We start from the raw sequence: 22,065 nt of genomic DNA, 5'->3' as shown, positions 1-22,065 counted from the left end.
AATGAGTCTTTAACTGAGGTAAATTTTAATTGTTAACACCAAGAAGGGACTCTCACTTAAGATTCCCACTGGAAACAGAATAAGTGGTTCTCACTTATTGTTATTATCCTAGTATCCTACTAGTTCTCACTTATTGTCTAATCTTTTTTTTTCTCTTATTTTTAAATTTTGATAACAGTTAATCTATAATTGTTTCAAAATTTATTTTTGATTTGAAATGGTAAATTTTCTTTTCGTGATGCACACTCAATTTCTCTTTGATTTTAACATTCTACAAAAAGATTTTTAATAAGTTATACACTAGGAAAAAATTGTCTCCTTGTATATTTGTGTTTAAGATATATTCATAAGTTCTTTTTACACATTCATATTCGTGATTTTAGTTGTTTATGTGCAAGTATCTACTGGTTGTTTGGGTGTAAGTTCCTTGAAGGAGAGTTAATTAGACGGAAGCCTAAGGACCACTTTTGTAAAACCGTAACTTGGTTCTCATTTAGTTTTGTTTTCGTTGGTTTCAATCTGGTTTATGAATGTATGAATATTTGAAATAATAAAAGTTTCACCATTATTTTTTTTGTTATAACAAGCAAAAGTCATGGTGGTGGAGGTGAATTGACCAATGGCTTATGTATCACTAAAAGCACAATGCTTTTTACCCACTTACAATGGCTAACTATTTAAGCTAGTCATTAGTTTCTTTTTCTTATTATTTTACTTTGTATCATGGAACTATGTAAGAATTTTAACAAGGCCTTATTCTTTTGGAGATTGCCAGCTACCAGTATGAGAAATTTTAGATGTTTTCTTCAGTTTGATAAATTGTTTAGTTAGCAAAATGTTAACTAACTCAATTTTTTTATGTATATATAGTTTACTTCATATTTATATTTTTGAATAAAACAGTTGCTACATAGTTGATTACAAGAAAATTGTTGTAACCAATTACATTCAAATTAAACTTTTATGTGTATTTTCTTAAGTAATATTATATTTTTGAACAAAAAAAAACAGTTCTATAGTATTTTACATATCAAAATGCAATGTTATTCTTATTTTCTTCGAGCTAATGATGTTGAATTACATATGATATGTTTCTACATATAAATAGATATTCCAAAATGATTATTATTAAGCCATTACTACTTATTGACATAAGACCCAAAACATTGAGTAGTCATTTTTGTTTGTTACTCCATTTGATAAAAAGTAAAAACATTGTGGAGACAAAAAATACAACACAGTCTATTTTCAAGCCAAAATAAAATACATAACGGTTTGACCAAAAAAAACAAAAAAAAACAAAAAAAAACATAAATATAAAAGAGTCATTGTTGACTTAACAAGGAGTTCGCTCTTATTTTTACCTGGAAACAAATAATAGTAAACACATAAATAATTGGTTAAATTGGTTAAAAAATATCCAAATAGCTAGATAAAAAAAAGATCAACCAGAATTTTAATGATAAATTAATAACTTAAACCCAAAACCAACCTTTTATATATGCTTTTGATGTCTTCCCTCATATATGAAGCTCCAAGGAAGTAATGATTACTGTAGTTTCCATCAATGGTCGGAATACAAAATTTTTCATCTATAGGATAAGTCTTCCCATCAAAACCATATTCCAGAAATTATCTCCTTTTTAGCTGCTATTATGTCTTCGTCTTCTTTTGATGTATCCGCAGCCACAAGCCTATAGGAATAAACTTTGTTTTGTTGTCCTGGATGATAAGCGAGCTGTATGGCTTGTCGAGCCATACAAGGGTTGGAGATGATGTCAAGCATTAAAACCCTTGTTGCACCCGGAAGAGCGATATGCTCATTACACGCTTTGATGGATGCAAAGAAGATTTTCGCATCATGCGAGTTGTTAAATTGATTAATTGATATTTCTCAAGCAGACTGACTTGTATCACCTTTGATCATGAAGGTTTGTTTGCCATCTTTCCAACCTTTAATCTTAGCCACTAGTCTTTGGAGGAATATAAATGGGATGACATATTGGCTCACTACAAGAATCTTCTCATTCGTGTAACCGCATAACTTTACTAAACCCATGAAGAACTTTTTTTTTAAGCCATCTGTTACGTCGATTTCTTTGATGATCTCATGTTGGGAATGTCCTGAAATCAGTTGTACTTTACTCTAGTTAAAGTTGTCATGTCGAGGTTTGACATTTGTATAATATTAGGTGGTTATAATGTTTTGCTAGAGACCGCTTATAATCTATGAGTCAGAACTCATTGCTAATATTATACAAACCTAAAGGGTCACACACCTAAGCAGACTGGACAAAAAAAAGGGAAGAAAAAGAGTTACTGGGCTTTGGCCCATTATTAACCCTAATTAGTTTAGGGTTAAACGTTTGGCTATATATATGATATAATAGCAACGTTTGTGATATATACTTTTGATCATAAAACCCTAAAATAGAGAGACAAATAGTTTGTCTGAGTTTTGAGATTAGATCTCAAAGGAACTAGCATTCTAGATCTGATCTAGTTTGTGTGCGTGTGGATACCAGTAGAGGCATAACACTTGGGGTGCTAAAACAACTTTGAAACAATATGTTTCATCTTTCCGCTGCAGAATATCCAGGTATATTCAAATCCTAAGATCTAGATTTAATTTTTTGTTTACACGGTTCCTGGCAATTGAATTTGTTATTAGTATTTATAAATTGTTATAAACTGGTACGAATTTCTACAGTGGTATCGAAACCTACGTGTTTAATACTGAATTTAGATCTAGTTTAATCTATATTTTAATATAGATGAATAATTGTTATTTGTTTTAGCTTGTTTAAATTTATGAAATTTAATTTGTAAAATATAAGACAAACAAAGTTAAATAATTCGCTGAACATGTTCGTCATAATTTGATTATGCTATCGAGTGAATTTTGTTTAATGATAACTAGAACATGTTTCTGTATATTTGGATATACGTTTGTATTTAAGTGTATTATTATAATATGTTTGTGTACGTTTATATTAATAGTTAATATATGTACGATGGTGAATTTGTTTATACATGAATAAAACTACAGAATTTTGATTCGTTCACACCTTCACGTGAATTGGATAATTATAAATATTTATTGTGTTATAAAAGTGGCAATCCAAAAACTCTCTCAGGCACGAATTCCGAGATAACTAAAAGAAGCTAGTTATTTTTGAAAAAACAGATCTTACCCACTTTTCTAACCCAAAAACAGAAAGTTTTTAGCAGTTTCCCCTACTTTTTTACCTAAAATAGAAAACGCCGGTGAACTTTCCCTGGTTTTGTTTCCTCCGGGGCTCCTTAGTAAGTGAGCCCGGCGTAGGAGACGCCTCTCACCTTACTTCTCCGTGTACTTTTGATCCCAACTAGATGGAAAGAAGGAACTTGAAGACTTAAAGACCTACAAAGCATTAAAGACAAAGATACTCAGTTCATTTACTGCTACCAATCTCACACACAAGAGATGACGAGCATCAGACCTACAAGTTCTCACTCCCTACTAAGTACATTAGTACATGCTGTGTATGGTACATCTTTCTCACTCTGCATTTAAGTTCATTCCTTTTTAACTATCTCGAATCCTCTCACTTTGTGTGAAGAAACTTCATCTTGTGACAGAATTTTCACCTCTTTGAGAACACAAGAAAGAAAAATCTGCTTTTATAGCAAGAACCATCTCACCTTTGTGTGAAGAACCTTTTAATCAAGTCCAGTAAGAAGAATGGACAGAAGAATCCCTGCTTACCTGAAAGGAAAAAGAAAGGAGAGTGATTATTCACCTCCTCCTAGAAAGAGGGTTAGAGCTCGAGATCTGGATAATTCTGAACTTATAAAGGAGAATGCTCTCACTCTTATGGGGAGACTTACCAACCCTATGCATCAGAGACTCTGGTCTCTATTCCCTTTTATCTCTAATCGATGGAACCTGAAAGGGAAAGCTGTAGGCTCAGATCTTGGAAGAGGGTGCTTTCAATTTAGATTTGATTATGAAGAAGATTTGCAGAAGGTGCTAGAGAATAAACCCTACCACTTTGATCACTGGATGGTTATCCTCCAGCGTTGGGAACTTGTAATCTCTGCTTCCTTTCCGTCAATGATACCCTTCTGGATTGAAGTACAAGGTCTCCCAAAGCACTACTGGCTGCCAAAGATGCTATTCACAATCGGTGAGGACCTAGGAGAAATCTTGGACCATGAGATTACCCCTACCACAATTCAGATGAAAGTTCTTATCAATGGTTTGGAACCTCTTACCAAGGAGACAATGGTGGACTTTCCTGATGGCAGTGAAGTATTAGTAACTTTGGAATATAAAAACTTGAAAAACCATTGCCATCACTGCCTCAGATTGACCCACTAGAAAAAAGAGTGTCCAGGTCTACAAACTGCAGTACCTGTCAAAACTGCCAAATCGGTATCACAACCCTCTCCTCTTAAAGAACCACACACTTCAAGGGATGGACCCAATTCTACTCAAAAGAGTTCCAAGTCAAGAGGAGTACCTTACCAACAATCGCGCCTGCCACTCTATCTCCACTCTCAAGGCAGATCTCACTCTAACAGAAGAGGTCATGAGGAGGGTAGCCAGCAAAACTACTCCAACTCAGATTACAGGCACTCTGGACAGAGAGAACGGAGTCTTAGAGCTGCGTCCACAAAATCTCAAGAGCACTATAGAAGAGAGCCTAACAGAGATTTCTCTATTCAGCAACAGTCAAGACACACATCAAATATGCAGTGGAGAGAGAAAGTACCCCAAAGAGTGACTAGCAGAGTTGATACCTCTGAATCTTCTAGACCACGCAAACCAATCTCGGAAAGACTTACTTCAGCTGAAGTAACACCTCCACCTCGCGTTCCAATTCCCACTGCGGAAGATATAATGAGTGAACTCAGGGAAGTGACAGTTCAATATACAAGCTGTGTTTACCCTACAGAAAGTGCTGCAAGAAAATTAAGAGTTACTCAAGGCGAATCAAGAGGACTTATGGCAGAAACGACGGCTATTATCTTAGCTGCGACTACAGAAACTCCCCTAGAAGGCCAATCTGCACCTACTTTCAACTCGGAGCAACTAATTACTCAGTTAGAGGACTTACCAATACTCTCAAGTGGAATAATCCTTACAGCAGGGACAGCAAAAAAGAAGAGAGGAAGGCCACCACTCAATAAACCAATCAGCAAACCTGCTGCAAAACTAACGGGAGTAAAATCAAGCAAGAGAAACATGGTCATGGTTCAAAGCTCACCAAAGAGAAAATCGACTACAGGAAAGATTTTCTCAAATACTACAGAGAACCCAAGTGCTTCTAGAATTCGAAATAAGGCAACTAGCTCTAAAGTCCAAAATAGCCAGAGATCAGAGAATACCTCAAGTGCAAATCGATCAGGACCACCAATCAATATCATACCAGCGATCAGGAGAAAGAAGATGGATTTTCAGAATCCATCAACCCATCTTCCTTAAGAATTGTGTGTTGGAACTGTTGTGGGATGAGGAACCCCATAACAGTTCGTAGGCTAAGGGAAATCCGCCTTAAGATTTTCCCTGACATCCTTTTCCTCATGGAAACTAAGAATCCTGATGATATAGTGCTTCAAAAGCTGAAGTGGATGAATTATCACTCTCATCTGTTAGTGTCACCTCATTCCCCTGGCGCAAGAGGATTAGTACTGCTCTGGAAACAACACCTAGAAGTGGAAATTCTCTCATCTACTCAGAATTTTATTGATACAAAAATCAAAGTTAAAGGAAAATCTTTCTTTGCTACCTTTGTGTATGGGGAGCCAGATAGATCAAAACGTCTACTGATCTGGAACCAAGTGAGAATCCAAGCTGCTGAGAGATCTGACCCTTGGTTCCTCACAGGAGACTTCAATGACATTATTGAGAGTTCTGAAAAAAGAGGAGGACCTGACAAACCCGAAAGCTCTTTCTCGGACCTCTGATCTTTCATGTCAGAGAATGACCTTTATGACCTAAAGTACTCGGGATATTTTCTGTCATGGAGAGGACAGAGGTATTCACATTTCGTTAGATGTAGACTAGACCGAGCAATGGCTAATAGTCTGTGGATTGAAACTTACCCATCTGGAAGGAGTGAATATCTTCGCTTTGAAGTGTCTGATCATCGACCCATTGTCTCATCCTTTTATCCTGTCAAGAAAAAACTAAAAGGCATATTTAGATATGACAGGCGGTTAAGAGATAATCTTGAAATTAAAGATCTAATTTTAGAGGCTTGGAGCTCAACAAGGACAGAGGCCGTGGAAACTAGAATAAGCAGATGCAGAGCTGCAATCATAAAGTGGCACAAACAACAACAGCTCAATAGTCAATAGCAGATAGAAGATTTAAGGCAGAGACTTGAGGAGGCAATGACAAAAAATTTCCTGAATACAGTACAAATAGAGGATATCAATAGGAAATTGGGCTTAGCTTATAAGGCAGAAGAGGAATTCTGGAAGCAAAGATAAAAATACCGGCTATTTCCATGCTGCTACAAAAGGGAGAAAAGCTATTAACAATATCTCTATTATAGAGGATGATACAGGTCAACCTGTCTATGAAGAGGATCAAATAGTTCATGTCATCTCTACTTACTACAAGAATTTATTTACTTCTCAAGAGGGAGAGAGACTTACCACTGTGTCTGAAGCACTCAAACCATGCATTTCTGCTGAAACAAATGCTGCACTCATCTCCCTGCCAAGCCCTACTGCAATTAAAGAAGCTTGTTTTTCGATCCATGCAGATAAAGCTCCAGTCTAATTGGTCAACAGTTGGGGAATCAATTGTCTCTGAGGTTCAAAGTTTTTTCACATTGGGGATCCTGCCAAAGAGAATAAATCATACACATGTGAGATTAATCCCCAAGATTAATAGCCCAAAATTGGTGGCAGACTATCGACCAATTGCTTTGTGTTCTGTCTACTACAAGATTATTGCAAAACTCTTGGCTAAAAGGCTACAACCTATTCTCCACAGTCTTATCTCTGAAAACCAATCAGCTTTTGTACCTAACAGAGCCATCAATGACAACGTGCTGATCACCCACGAGACGTTACACTATCTAAAAACTTCAGGAGCTCAACTCAGATGCTACATGGCTGTGAAAACTGATATGAGCCAGGCTTATGACAGAATTGAATAGGATTTTATACAGGTTGTCCTGGAGAGACTCGGTTTTCACTCAAAATGGACTCAGTGGATCATGCAATGCATCCAAATTGTCTCTTACTCTTATCTACTAAATGGATCAGCACTAGGTTTTGTCAAACCGCAACGTGGAATCCAACAAGGTGACCCACTATCTCCCTACATTTTCATTCTATGTATTGAGGTTCTATCCGGATTATGTAACAGAGCTCAAGAAAGTGGAAAACTTAGTGGAATCAGTCAGCTCTCACGAGGTTTTGGTGGGATGCAAATACTGAAGAGAGGAAAATGTCTTGGATTTCTTGGAAGAAACTCACCAGATCCACACAGAATGGAGGCCTTGGATTCAGGGACATCCAGAAGTTTAATGATGCTCTTCCAGCTAATATTAGCTGAAGGATACTCAATAAACCTGATAGTCTCCTTGCACGAGTACTACTAGGCAAGTATAGCCACGCCTGCCACTTCCTAGATAGTACAGCTCCTAACTCATCATCCCATGGATGGAGAGGAATTTGTATTGGAAGAGATCTCATTAAATCCCAACTGGGGAAAATCCTTGGCACTGGAGACTCCACAGCTTTGTGGACTGATCCTTGGTTGTCCCTCGCTAAACCCATAGCCCCTATGGGACCTGCCACAGCCTTATCACACCTTTGGAAAGTTGCAGAGCTACTCATTCCAGGAACTTCTGACTGGAATATTGATCTGATAAGAGATGTCCTGCCAGAGTATGAGAAGGAGATTATCCTCTTAAAGCCAAGCAAACGCGGAGCAAAAGATAAATGGGCTTGGCTTCCAGCTGCCTCAGGCAACTACTCCACCAAATCAGGTTATTTCGAAGCTCTGAAAACTGAAACATAAGAATTAATCTCAGACCCTTCTCTTTTGGATTTCAACAGGAAGAGTAATATTTGGAGTATCAAGAGCTCTCCTAAGACTAAGCTCCTCATGTGGAAAGCTCTACAAAACGCATTACCTGTGGGAGAAACTCTGAGACTTCGACATATCAATCTTACAGCACATTGCACCCATTGTGGTGGTAACGAATCGATGATTCATCTCTTCTTCTCCTGTAGTTTTGCTACACAAGTGTGGAACCTCATCCCTACAAAAGTTACTTTGAACTCCAATCAGATTAATAATTTTCGAGAAGGCTTCGAGGCTACAAAGTCACTCATATGCTTACCTCCCACTGGAATCGGAGCAGGTCCAATTGCTCCATGGATCTTTTGGTCGCTCTGGCATGCCAGGAATCAAAAGATATTCAATCAGCTCCAAATCCAGCCAGTGGATGTTGCTCTCTTAGCGATGCTTAGAGCAAAAGAATGGCAGATGGCTCAGATCATTCAACCTCCACCCAAGCCTTTGCAGATCTAGATCCAACCACTGCTTCCCTCGCCCATCCTGGTTTACTGCAACTCCGACGCGGCATGGAAGGATAATCACTCGGCAGGGTTTGGTTGGGTTTTCCACAGAGGAGGAAAACAGCTCAGTCACGCCTCTGCTATGGATCTGCAGGTTAACTCTCCTCTATTGGCGGAAGCACTGGCTCTGCTTCATCCTCTCAATCACGCCATCGAACTTGGCTTCAGCCATATCAAATTCGCTTCTGATTCGTCTCAACTTATCAAGGCACAGAATTTGGAGGTTCAATCAAAAGAACTCCACGAGATTCACCACGACATCCTAGCCCTATCCCTTAATTTTGTTGTAGATTCTTTCAATTTCACTCCTAGATCTTCGAATCTTATTGCAGACTCTCTCGCAAAAGAAGCTTTGTGTAATGCAGTTGCGTCTAATTAATGAAAACCTTTCTGTCCAAAAAAAATAAATAATATTTATTGTGTTATTTGATTTGATCGATAATAGATATGTGATTGTGTTCGAATTGTTCGGCAAAGTCAAAATCTCAAGCAATAGTTTATGTATATATAATAGATATATATATGGTTGTATATTTAATCTAATTAAAGTAATTAGCATTAAAAGATTATATACATATTATGTAAAGTTACGGATAATGGTAAGATCTTTATTTGATTCGGAATTGTTCCTTATGCAAAAGATCTTGTTACCATAACCATAAATATAATTGAATATTCTTGGCCTATGATTTATCTCTTTGAGAAGGAAAACGTTAGTGGTGTAGATTTTTGATATGATCAAAAATTATACGTTTGAAATAATCCTAATTTGATTAGGATAAATTCGATTATAACATATTAGAGTAATTAAAATTTATTTCAGATTAATTCTCTAAATAACTAATAATTTTAATTTGATTAAAATAAATTAGATAGTTTATAATTCAATTAAGTATATATTGGATATATATTAGTTATATTTTATTTATATTAGATATAAATTTTTAAATATAAAATTGAGTTATAAAATTAATTCCTCAACTAATATCAAGTAAGTTGATGTCTCCCCAATTTTATCAACTATTAAAACTTAAATTATTGTATGGCGGGTCTGCCAAAGCAGCGGTTTGCAATTGTTTAACAGTGAGACAGATGGTAACGGTTACCATATGAAATAAAATTGGTTTACTTGACTTAGCTATCAAAACGGTTTTGGGCTTAGAGACATAAGGTTGGATAAGACATTAGATGTCATCCACAACCAAGAATTATATTAGATATAATTAGGAAGGTGTTGCTTACCTAAATAACTAGATATTCAGGGGTGGAGCCAAAGCTCACTTGGATTCTAGTAAAATATGGATCTTGGATCATTATACTTTTAGAGGAAATTTGTTTTGAGTATAGTGTTAGTTTTCTTAATTGTTAAGAATTCTAAAATTTATGAACATCATATTAATATCTGCTTTTCTTTTTCGACAGTTATGTCAACCCCTCAAAGTTCCTATTCAGTTCGAGATGTCCTTGAGAAGGACAAATTGTATGAATCAAACCTTCCTGAATACTTGGAAGATCTGGAGAAGAAGAAAACATTCAATATTTCTTCTTCGGGTATCTATGTTATAGAAGTAAATGTTACTACATCTGGTTCTACTCCTTGGGTATTGGATACCGGTTGTGGTGCTCACATTTGTGTAAATGTGCATGGCCTAAACAACAGTAGAACTTTCGAGGAAGGACAAGTGGACCTACGTGTGGCTAATGGAGCAAAAGTCTCTGCATTGGCCGTGGGAACATATTCGTTGTCTTTACCTTCAGGCATGGTTTTGGAGCTTAAGAACTGCTACTATGTTCCTGCTATAAACAAGAATATTGTCTCCGTTTCATGTTTGGACATGGAAGGTTTTCACTTTTCGATCAAGAACAAATGTTGTTCATTTGATCGAGATGATATGTTTTATGGTAGCGCTCCATTAGAGAATGGGCTCTATGTTCTAAACCAAAGCATGCCAGTCTATAACATACGTACAAAAATATTTAAGTCTAATGACTTGAATCCAACTTTTCTCTGGCATTGTCGTTTGGGCCATATAAACGAGAAACGCATTCAAAAGCTTCATAGTGATGGACTTTTGAACTCATTTGATTATGAATCTTATGAGACATGTGAATCTTGTTTGTTGGGAAAAATGACTAAAGCCCCGTTTAGTGGACACAGTGAGAGGGCTGGTGACTTATTGGGCCTTATACATACAGATGTATGTGGGCCAATGAGTACAAGTGCTAGAGGAAACTATCAGTATTTCATTACATTTACTGATGACTTCAGTAGATATAGTTATGTTTATCTAATGAAACATAAATCGGAATCCTTTGAAAAATTCAAGGAGTTCCAGAATGAAGTACAAAATCAACTTGGCAAATCAATTAAGGCTCTTCGATCAGATCGTGGAGGAGAATATTTGAGCCAAGTTTTTAGTGGTCATCTTAGAGAATGTGGAATTGTTTCACAGCTCACTTCTCCGGGAACACCACAATGGAATGGTGTGTCTAAAAGGAGAAATCGAACTTTATTGGATATGTTTCGATCTATGATGAGTCACACAGATCTTGCACCATCCTTTTGGGGATATGCTCTAGAGACGTGTGCGTTTATGCTCAACAGATGTCCATCAAAATAAGTTGAGAAGACACCATATGAGATATGGACTGGAAAGGTTCCTAATTTGTCTTTTGTGAAAGTTTGGGGTTGTGAAACTTATGTCAAACGATTGATTAGTGATAAGCTTGGACCCAAGTATGATAAGTGCTACTTCGTAGGTTATCCGAAAGAGACCAAAGGTTATTACTTTTACCACCTAATTGACAACAACGTGTTTGTTGCTCGAAATGGTGCCTTTTTGGAAAGAGAGTTTCTTTCAAAAGGAACTAGTGGGAGTAAAGTATTACTCGAAGAAGTTCGAGAACCACAGGGTGATGTTTCAACTTCTCAGGAAGAACATAAGTTGGATCTACGAAGAGTCGTAGAACCTATACCTGTGGAACCTGAGGTACGTAGGTCCGAAAGGAGTCGTCACGAACCCGATAGATTCGGAGATTGGGTGATGGATGATCATGCTCTATTTATTATAGAAAGTCATGAACCTACGTCATACGAAGAAGCACTGATGGGCCCCGATTCCGATAATTGGTTAGAGGCCGCGAAATCCGAAATGGAATCCATGTCACAAAACAAAGTATGGACTTTGGTTGATTTACCTGATGGTGTAAAAGCCATAGAGTGTAAATGGCTATTCAAGAAGAAAGACATGGGTGAAGCTGCCTATATTCTTGGAATACGAATCTATAGAGATAGATTAAACAAAATAATTGGACTAAGTTAGGATACTTATATTGATAAGGTCTTGCACAGGTTCAATATGCATGATTCTAAGAAAGGCTTAATACCAATGTCTCATGGCATAACTCTTAGCAAGACTCAGTGTCTTTCGACGCATGATGAGCGAGAGCGGATGAGTAAGATTCCATATGCTTCTGCTATAGGATCTATCATGAATGCTATGCTCTGGACTCGCCCAGATGTTGCATGTGCTTTGAGCATGACGAGCAGATACCAATCTGATCCAGGTGAAAGTCACTAGATAGTAGTCAAGAACATCCTTAAGTACTTGAGAAGAACGAAGGATAAGTTTTTGGTCTATGGAGGAAGTGAGGAACTTGTTGTGAGTGGTTATACTGATGCCAGCTTTCAGACAGACAAAGATGATTTCCGATCTTAATCAGGATTTGTCTTTTGTCCCAACGGAGGAGCAGTGAGTTGGAAGAGTTCCAAACAGAGCATTGTGGCAGACTCTACAATTGAAGCTGAGTATATAGCTGCTTCTGAAGCGGCTAAGGAGGCTGCTTGGATTAGGAAGTTCATTACTGAACTTGGTGTGGTTCCTAGTATTTCTGACCCCATTGATCTTTACTGTGATAACAATGGTGCCATGGCGCAAGCAAAAGAACCTAGATCACACCAGAAATCCAAACACATACAAAGGCGATATTACCTCATTCGTGAGATTATTGATAGAGGTGATGTGAAGACTAGAAGAGTTTCAACGGATGCAAATGTTGCTGATCCTCTTACTAAACCTCTTCCGCAGCCGAAGCATGAGAGTCATACTGCTGCGATTGGCATTAGATTTATAAAGATGTGATCTTATCTCTAGTGGGAGGTTTTTTCTTTTATGATATGATGTTCATGTTAAAATACATTTGGATTTATTTTCATATTAATAAAAATTTGTTGCGGTATTATTTATTTATTTGATAATTAAATAATAGTCCCAAATAATTTATATCATTCTTATAGGTCATCAAGTACGTGACTTGATCATGAAACTTTGTAAGTGGAAAATGACATAAATTATTGAAGTCCCTAGTCAAGGTTATTAAAATGGGACATTAATAACTGAGAATGACTAGTATGTGAGGTGACTGATGACTAAGTTTCATGGAGTCATTAATATGTACTATTAAAGTCAATCACATAGATATGTGTTAGAGAACACAGTATTGGACTGACCCGTTATGAGAACTCTACAAGATTGTTATATGAGGGTCATAAGAGTTTTTCATAACAACTATAGAGTATAGTCCTTTGACCTGAGTTCGTCATGATTTCTTATTCATGGATTAGTTCGCTTTGACTCTCTCAAACGTCAGCCGTAAAAGGTGATTATAAAGACAGTGATTGGGCGCATTATGAATTGTTTAAGGAACATGGATGGAACAAGATGGGATTTGTCCCTCCCATATAACGGGAGATAAATATCTTTGGGCCTATCGAAGATTTGATACTGAGAAAATGTGTGGCCGCGCTCAAACGAGGTGAATGTCAATCGTTTGTTTTATCAGTATAAATCGGAGTTCGATAAACATGGTCTAGCTGAATAAGGATGACAATTTCTTGCCTTATGCTAAGATCGAGATATAGAGGCAAAGGGATTATGGGAATAGATGATTCCAGTACAAATGGGAGATTGTTAAAGTTGTACTTTACTCTAGTTAAAGTTGTAATGTCGAGGTTTGACATTTGTATAATATTAGGTGGTTATAATGTTTTGCTAGAGACCGGTTATAATCTATGAGTCAGAACTCATTGCTAATATTATACAAACCTACAGGGTCACACACCTAAGCAGACTGGACAAAAAAAAGGAAAGAAAAAGAGTTACTAGGCTTTGGCCCATTATTAACCCTAATTAGTTAGGGTTAAATGTTTGGCTATATATATGATATAATAGCAACGTTTGTGATATATACTTTTAATCATAAAACCCTAAAATAGAGAGACAAATAGTTTGTCTGAGTTTTGAGATTAGATCTCAAAAGAACTAGCATTCTAGATTTGATCCAGTTTGTGTGCGTGTGGATACCGGTAGAGGCATAACACTTGGGGTGCTAAAATAACTTTGAAACAATATGGTTCATCTTTCCGCTGCAGAATATCCAGGTATATTCAAACCCTAAGATCTAGATTTAATTCTTTGTTTACACAGTTCCTGGCAATTGAATTTGTTATTAGTATTTATAAATCGTTATAAACTGGTACGAATTCCTACATCTCATCCATCTCATCCTCGTTGGGGGCAGGAAGACCTTTTGCCCGGTCTGAGAAAGCACATAGCAGTGGGTGAAGCATGATTCCGCTTAAGGTAGAGTACTTTTTGAAACCTTTCCCATTGGACTTTCTTTCAACCTCCCATGCTGACTTTTGGCTTGATGTCGGTTTTAAGACCACCGTGAAGTCCATCAATCCCGGAACTTCAAGGAGACACTCTCCTTTGTGATTGTAGATAACCTTGTTTGTCAACATCTTTAGTTCGGTTAAGTAACAAATCTTGTCTCCATGATCAGAATCTTGACTAAGCAAAGCTTCCTCCAATTTATCAAACAAGGGCATCTTCAAATTCGTTGAAGGTCCATCAGCTTCAACATTAAGGAGTTTTCTGAAATTTTTACCAATTTGGTTATGCTTCAGAAACTCGGGGAAAGCAACATCAAGAATGTTGAAAACCTCCTTAATGTTGTTTTGGTATAGTGAGCCAGTGAGTAGAACCTTATGTGGCGTCTTGATACGAGAAACAACCTTAAGAAAGCTCATCATCTCGTTCCTCGGATCAGTTCCTCTGTCGAAAACAACAACCGAAAGAATGTTTAAGAGAATATCCCTACAAGAATCTGAAGCTTCTGCACCACTGTTATCAGATACTATGTTGGAGAATTGTTTGGCCCCTAAGAAGATTATACTCCAGGTTTTGATCCATCGCTTTAAAACCTCTAACTGCTGAGATCATGTACTCGCATTTGCCGAGTAAAAGTCTAGCAACACAAGGTCATTGACCTTCAATTCACAAAACTTTTTTTTCTAAACGTTCAACACCCACTTAGGAAGCACAAATAGAGATTTACTATTTGGGTGCTTTTCTAAGTAACCATAGATGAAACTGATCATCAAGAAGGTCTTCTCAGATAATGGAGTTTGAGCTATGATGCATCCATTTGAGTTTTCCACAACCAAGTTCTTGTAGAGAAAATTGAGTATCTCGAAGTGATGTGGTTTCATAATCATTTTATGGAAAGGATGTGGGAAAATGCCAGTTCCTGAAAAGCCATCTTTAGGAACTCTCATCTTGATATCTTTGCAGATATTCGATCCAAATCCGGGTTGCAACGGATGATCTTGATCATATAACAGATTGAGAGTGAACAAAATATTTTAAACGTGGACCAAGCTAGTTGTCTACTCTATATGAACGTTAACCGGGTGGTCTTTGCTTAAATAGTTTAATTTTTTTTTAATTAGTTATCCAATTAAATATATTTAACCGATAACACTTTTAATTAAAAACAATGAACTACTAAGAATACTTTGATAGTAAAGTATTAAACAATATTTATTATGGTATTTTTCAAATATTTATTTGATATAACTTATAAGAAAATAATATGTAAAATAAAATAAAAGTATATCATATCTCAATTTTTATTTTAGTTGATGATCGATTAGTATTAATTTATTATGATATTTGTGATTTGTTAGATTACAAGTTATTTTTGAAGGTTATGTTTAGTTTAATTTTATCAATCATGTATAATAAATATAACTATTTTATATAAAAAATTTCTTTTAATCTGGTTTGTTCCGGTAAAACTAGATTGAACCAAAGTCCAAGTTTTTGTCATGTTGCCTCCGGATCAGTTTTTACATTATTGTGTAAGAAAATATGTTAATTTGCAACGTAATTAAATAATCACTGACATTGTCAATGATACCACATATCCAACAAGTATGACCAAGACCTTGCTTCCATATCCAAGAATGCTCACAATTTGCCAGTGTTGCTCCACTTTTCTAGTAAAAGGTCACAAAACTCATTAGTAACAATCTTCCCCTATGTGTTAAAAAGGGACGTGGTCCATCTATGTTTGCTCTACAAGGAGAAAACTACCACTTGATAGGCGCGTTGAAACCAAAATCTGGCGATTATGCAAAATTCCAACAGCTTATATCATGGACACTGATAATGAACTTGACAATCGAATTAAAGTTATGAGGTAAGTCATAGTTTTATAATTGAGCTTTATGAAAAATTTTATATTTTAAAGGCAGCTAATACATTGTATTTATTATATGTCTTTTGTAATTATACAAAATTGCAGCAAAGGTAATAATGGTGGGATGGAAGGTGGGAAACAAAAGTACAAGAAAGAAACAGTTTCAGCTTTGCTAAAGATGTTGGATAAGATAAACCCTCATGTTGCAAATTTTAGGATTGCCCGTGATAGATTCAACATAGAGAAAGAAGAGGAAAATTTTCATATGAGGATTATATCTAGACGCGAGACAGATGGGAGAGTGTATAACCTTCCATCTGTAGCTGAAGTTGCTGCATTGATACCTGGAGATTTCGACGACAATCTAGATAAAAGAGATATAGTTCTACAGATGAAGTCTGGAAAGTTAAGGAGAATACATGAATGTCACGTTTCATATCTAGCTCTTTAGTATCCATTGTTATTTCCAAAAGGAGAGGATGGGTATAGGCTTGGAATAAAAAAAACTCCTACCAAAACTTCAAAAGGAAAAAAGAAGCAGGAAGATGTTAGTATGAGGTAGTGGTTTGACTACCGTTTACAAGAGAGAAAAAATGAGAAGCACATCCTCCTTCACTCAAAACGTTTACTTCAACAATTCATGGTGGACGCTTTTACAATGATAGAGTCTAATCGGCTAAGGTATATTAAAAGAAATCAGACGAAGTTGCGCAATACCAACAAGCAGGCAGTTCAAGATACTTCTGATGCTGGAGATAATGATCTTTCTAATAAAGGAAAAAGTTGTATTATTCCTCCATCTTTCACCGGTGGTCCAGCTTATATGCAGCAAAACTACTTAGATGCAATGTGTACCTGTAAACATTTCGGCTTTCCCGACGTATTTATAACCTTCACATGTAATCCTAAGTGGCCAGAGATCACAAGATTTGTTAAAGAGCGGAAGTTGAATGTTGAGAACAGGCCGGATATCATTTGCAAGATTTATAAAATGAAACTCGACAACTTGATGGATGATCTAACAAAGAATCATATCTTTGGCAAAACCAAATCAAGTACTACATGATTTCATATTCTTATAGATATATTTCATGAATTTTAATTTACAAGTGTCATTAACTCATAATTGATATGTTGAAACAGCTATGTATACAGTAGAATTTCAAAAAAGAGGTTTTTCACATGCTCACATAATTGTTTGGATGGATCTTAGATACAAGTTTCCTACAGCTGATCATGTTGACATGATTATTTTTGCCGAAATTCCAGATAAAGAAAAAGATCCAGAGCAATATCAAGCTGTTTCGGAATGTATAATTCATGGACCATGCGGATTGGTTAATCCTAATTCGCCATGCATGAAAAATGGTAAATGTTCCAAGTATTATCCAAAGAACCATGTTGAGAACACGTCTCTTGACAATGAAGGTTATCCAATATATAGGCGCAGAGATACTGGTCGTTTCATCAAGAAGAATAAGTATCAATGTGACAACTGGTATGTTGTTCCATATAACGATGTCCTATTACGGAAATACAAGGCTCACATCAATGTAGAGTGGTGTAACCAATCCGTCTCTGTTAAATACTTATTCAAGTATGTTAACAAGGGACCTGATCGTGTAACCGTCTCTGTAGAGCCTCATCGAAAAGAAGTTGTCTCCGAGCAAAACAATGTAGGAGAAACAAATAATGATCAACAAGAACGAAATCAAGTTCAGGATTATTTTGATTGCAGGTACTTTTCATTATTTTATTTCATTTTATCTTTAACATTCTTAAGAGACTATTTGAAATATAAAACTTAATGAAAAGTAACTCAAATGTCGTTTTACAGATACGTATCTGCATGTGAAGCGATGTAGAGGATTAGAGGGTATCCTATACATTATCGACAAACATCAATAACTAAACTTACGTTCCATGAAAAAGGCAAGCAACCTGTTTATGTCAAGGAAGGTGAGACTGCTGAATCTGTTTTGTATAGAGTGAACAATGATGAGACTCAGTTTACTGCATGGTTCGAGCTTAATAAGCGTGATCCGGAAGCGGCAAAACTTTTATATGAACAAATACCTAATTTTTATACGTGGAATGGTAAAGATAAGGATTTTCGGGGAAGAAAAATGCCAGGTTTTGTTGTTGGTAGAATAAATCATGTACCTCCAAAGATAGATGATGCATATCACCTTCGCATCCTTATTAACAACATGAGGCTTCTCCAAGATATAAACACAAATGAGGCACGTGAGATTGAGGAGTTTTTTAAATGGATCCTTGCAGTCGGCGAGGGAAAACTAAATGAGCCTAACGACGGAGTAACTTAGATACAAATACCAGATGATATTCTTATACCTGAAGGAGACAACCTTATAGAATCGATCATTAAAGCAGTCTATGGTACAACCTTTGCTCAAGAGAGAGATCCAAAGTTTTTCCAAGACAGAGCTATTTTGTGTCCCACCAATGACGATGTTAACTCAATTAACGATCATATGCTTTCCAAGCTAACAGGTTAGTGAATTAACTTTGGATATTACTCAAAATTATACATATAACTTTATCCGCTGTTACTTATAATAGAGTAGATGACAATGAACTACTACTCTTTGCAGGTGAAGAAAAGATTTATCGAAGTTCTGATTCTATTGATCCTTCTGACACACGTGCAGATAAAAACCCCGTATATACGCCTTATTTTCTCAATAAAATTAAGATTTCTGGATTACCTAACCATTTACTTCGGTTAAAAGTTGGTTTCCCAGTTATGTTGTTGCGTAATCTTGGTCCGCATGGAGGTTTGATGAATGGTACAAGACTTCAGATTGTAAGACTTGGAGATAAACTGGTGCAAGGACGTATATTAACAGGTACTAGAGTTGGTAAACTGGTCATAATTCCCAGGATGCCCCTAACTCTTTCGGATCGTAGATTGCCATTTAAAATGAAAAGGAGGCAGTTTCCTTTATCTGTTGCATTTGCGATGACGATCAATAAGAGCCAAGGCCAGTCATTAGGCAATGTTGGTATATATTTACCGAAGCATGTTTTCTCACATGGACAGTTGTATGTCGCTATGTCTAGAGTGAAATCAAAGGCAGAGCTGAACGTTCTTATTATAGACAGTAAAAGAAAACAGAAGAATGAAACAACAAATGTTGTTTTCAAAGAAATATTCCAAAACCTTTAGTAGATTATTTCTTCAAGTATGATTTATTTATTTTGATTATTATAAAATAAATATCATTGTACAAAATTATATAACATGCTAACTTAGTCATTTTTATATTTGCAGGTTGGAATAATTAATAAAAGCATTTCGTTTTCCCATTTTCTTAATGCAAGTTTTTTTAATACCAGTGGAGAATTATGTAGTCTATTCTTTTTTCTATCGTTTATTTTTTTAATACATTATGAGTTTGAAGTATGAAGAAAGACATTTTCCAATTATTAGTTGTCAAATTTTATAATTCACTTACATGTTAATGACATACACGAAAATTATACAAATCTACTATGTGTACATATACATATACAAAATATACAATTACGTTTCCAAACGTACATACCAACTATAGACATATATTTTCCATGCTACAAACCGAGGAAACTACATATACTAAACAAAATATGGTTTGACCAGACTAAATATATTTAGTTGGTGCCAATAATACATGATAAACAACTACATGTTTAAAGATAATGAAAATATAGTAGAGTTTCTGTGGAATACACAGAACTGAGATTGAATGATTGATTAAACCAAAGATATCATGCATAGCACGGATACTAACCTAGTTATTATTTTAAAAGCAAATGAAGTGTGTATGTTGTGACTTTTGGCAGTTAGAAGAAAAGAAAGACAAAATTTAACGCTTCTCAGAATAGGAACATTTAATTGAATTTTATCTGTTTAAAGAAGACAAAATGTAACGCTTTTTTTCTTTCAAACGACCAGTCCATGTTATATTAGCTAATATAAACAATGTCAGAAGTGTTGTCGAAAAAACAAACAGTCTGAAGACAAAATTGGAAGCTTATAAAATATATATATAACTACAAATTTTCTGTAAAAACGGCTAATGCATTTATTTGTCCAGGTCCAACACTTTTCTATAGTACAAGTTAAAACTTTGAAACTGATTATGAGTTCACATGACACATGTGAATTACTAAAACAAATATACAAAAACGTCATATTAAAAGTTTCTTTATTGATGTTTTATTGTTTTTTTCCTAGCTTTTATTAGTTAGAAGTGAAAACAAACTTTACATTTTGATAAAAATATAATTCATTCTCACTCTAAACAATAGTTCATTGTTCTAAAGTTGACAAAATAGTTTATATTTTCAACAAACAAAATTAAAATATTCTAAATGGAACCCAAAACTATAGACCGTAAATACTTAACCTGAAATCTTAAACAAATCCCAAAAAAACAAAATTTATTTAAACTCGAATACCCGATATACCAAAATGGGTTATTTCTTCAGTATCAAAAGAATCAGCATTTTTTATTATTTATACATTTTTAGTTTTTTATTTCTCGTTCTTTATTAAAATACATCGTATAAGATACTAAATAACGCCCGCTTAAATAGGCAGGTGCCATAAATAAATATAATGTTGTATCAATAACATTTGAATTCTAAATATTAATATATATTTTCTTAATATTTAATTTAGTAATTTAATTTGTTTCAAAAAGAATTTCAATCTTACATATTCCATTTTGCTATACACTTTAACTATTTATTTCATAATAATAAACTATATTTTAATTCTAGTCACTCCATCCTATCGATGATATTTGAATTTTAAATAGTATCTTGCACATTTTTATATAATTATTTTAGTACTTTATTTTAAAAAAATCAAACTTTACACATTCCATTTGCAATACAACTACAATTTAACTATCTATTTAATCATAATTAACATGATTTTGATTTTACAAACTTTCATCTTAATGAATAAATGCTAAAACATTATGTTAAAGTAATATGTATATCATATAATATCTTTTTTGTCTGAGCTAATATTAAAATAGTTAAAAATAACAAAAACAAAAATCAACAAACTAACAAAAAAAACTTTACCAATAGAAAGACGTTGAAGCAATTGTGGTGTTTTTATTTTCTTTGGTGAGAAGATATGAGACTATCTATTTATTTACATAGATGTGTGTATTTTGAATCTTTTTTCTTAAGGATTAATAATTGCTTGTAAAATTTCCATAACTATTGAAGTTTATATAATAAGATTGTATAATTTCTTAATTGCGTTTTAATTTTTAATGAAAAAGTAATCTTTTTTAGAATTAGTACCTTCAAATTAGAATTAGTAAATAATTTTTCTATTTCTATTAGTATTTAATAAGATACATATAGTTTTATTATAATTATCGTATTTCTATTTTAAAAATTGTTTAGTTTCCTTGCACTTATTTTTTAATTTATAATTTCTAACAGTTATCTTTCTTTCTTTTTTTATCTTAGATTTATCTTTTTATAGTCTTAATTTTAATAAAAGGAAAGTTTTGCTTAACACGTGTTAAAATCTAAGATTGATAAAATTGACCTAGGCACAATCCTAACTCTGAAAACCATATTTTATATGATAAGATAGATAACAACTAAAAAAAGTCTTCTTTTTCTCCGTCAAATCTTCTATTAAAGAGTTCTCTCATCGGTCGATTAAGGGTCGCAATGCTCAAAAAGAAAGTTGAGATGGCGTATTGGTCAAGAGCAAAAACTATTGTAAAAATTTGAGTTTGAGACGACTACCCTTGAAAAGGAATATCACACTACCATCGCTAAGGAGATAGTTTCTGATATCTGCAGGTTTGACGAGAGACATAGCCAAGGTTAACATAAATAGTGCGATGATTACTATCTTATATCTTCTTAATTTGCGGGGTAACAACGATG

General features: G+C 34.9%; 1 protein-coding gene and 4 pseudogenes across 5 annotated transcripts; 3 read left to right on the top strand and 2 right to left on the bottom strand.

Annotated features, from left to right (window-relative positions):
• Positions 1 to 1,461: 1,461 nt before the first annotated feature.
• On the bottom strand, positions 1,462 to 2,097 carry AT3G32370 (annotated as a pseudogene). The gene has a single exon.
• A 1,652-nt stretch (positions 2,098 to 3,749) lies between these two features.
• Positions 3,750 to 8,934, top strand: AT3G32360 (annotated as a pseudogene; the record flags this gene model as incomplete). The annotated part of the gene is made up of 1 exon: positions 3,750 to 8,934.
• Positions 8,935 to 10,061: 1,127 nt separating this feature from the next.
• AT3G32340 lies at positions 10,062 to 12,728 on the top strand (annotated as a pseudogene; the record flags this gene model as incomplete). Its single annotated transcript has 1 exon — positions 10,062 to 12,728.
• Positions 12,729 to 14,134: 1,406 nt separating this feature from the next.
• Positions 14,135 to 15,208, bottom strand: AT3G32330 (DNA repair protein-like protein; the record flags this gene model as incomplete). The annotated part of the gene is made up of 2 exons (NM_148778.1): positions 14,135 to 14,860; positions 14,951 to 15,208. 2 exons carry the CDS (start codon positions 15,206 to 15,208, stop codon positions 14,135 to 14,137), a joined length of 984 nt encoding a protein of 327 aa, NP_683620.1.
• Positions 15,209 to 15,696: 488 nt separating this feature from the next.
• On the top strand, positions 15,697 to 20,365 carry AT3G32320 (annotated as a pseudogene; the record flags this gene model as incomplete). The annotated part of the gene is made up of 1 exon: positions 15,697 to 20,365.
• Between the last annotated feature and the right edge of the window lie 1,700 nt (positions 20,366 to 22,065).

The sequence above is a fragment of the Arabidopsis thaliana genome, chromosome 3 (genome assembly GCF_000001735.4).
Source record: "Arabidopsis thaliana chromosome 3, partial sequence".
Taxonomy (NCBI): Eukaryota; Viridiplantae; Streptophyta; class Magnoliopsida; order Brassicales; family Brassicaceae; genus Arabidopsis; species Arabidopsis thaliana.
This window is presented reverse-complemented; position numbering and strand designations above follow the sequence as displayed.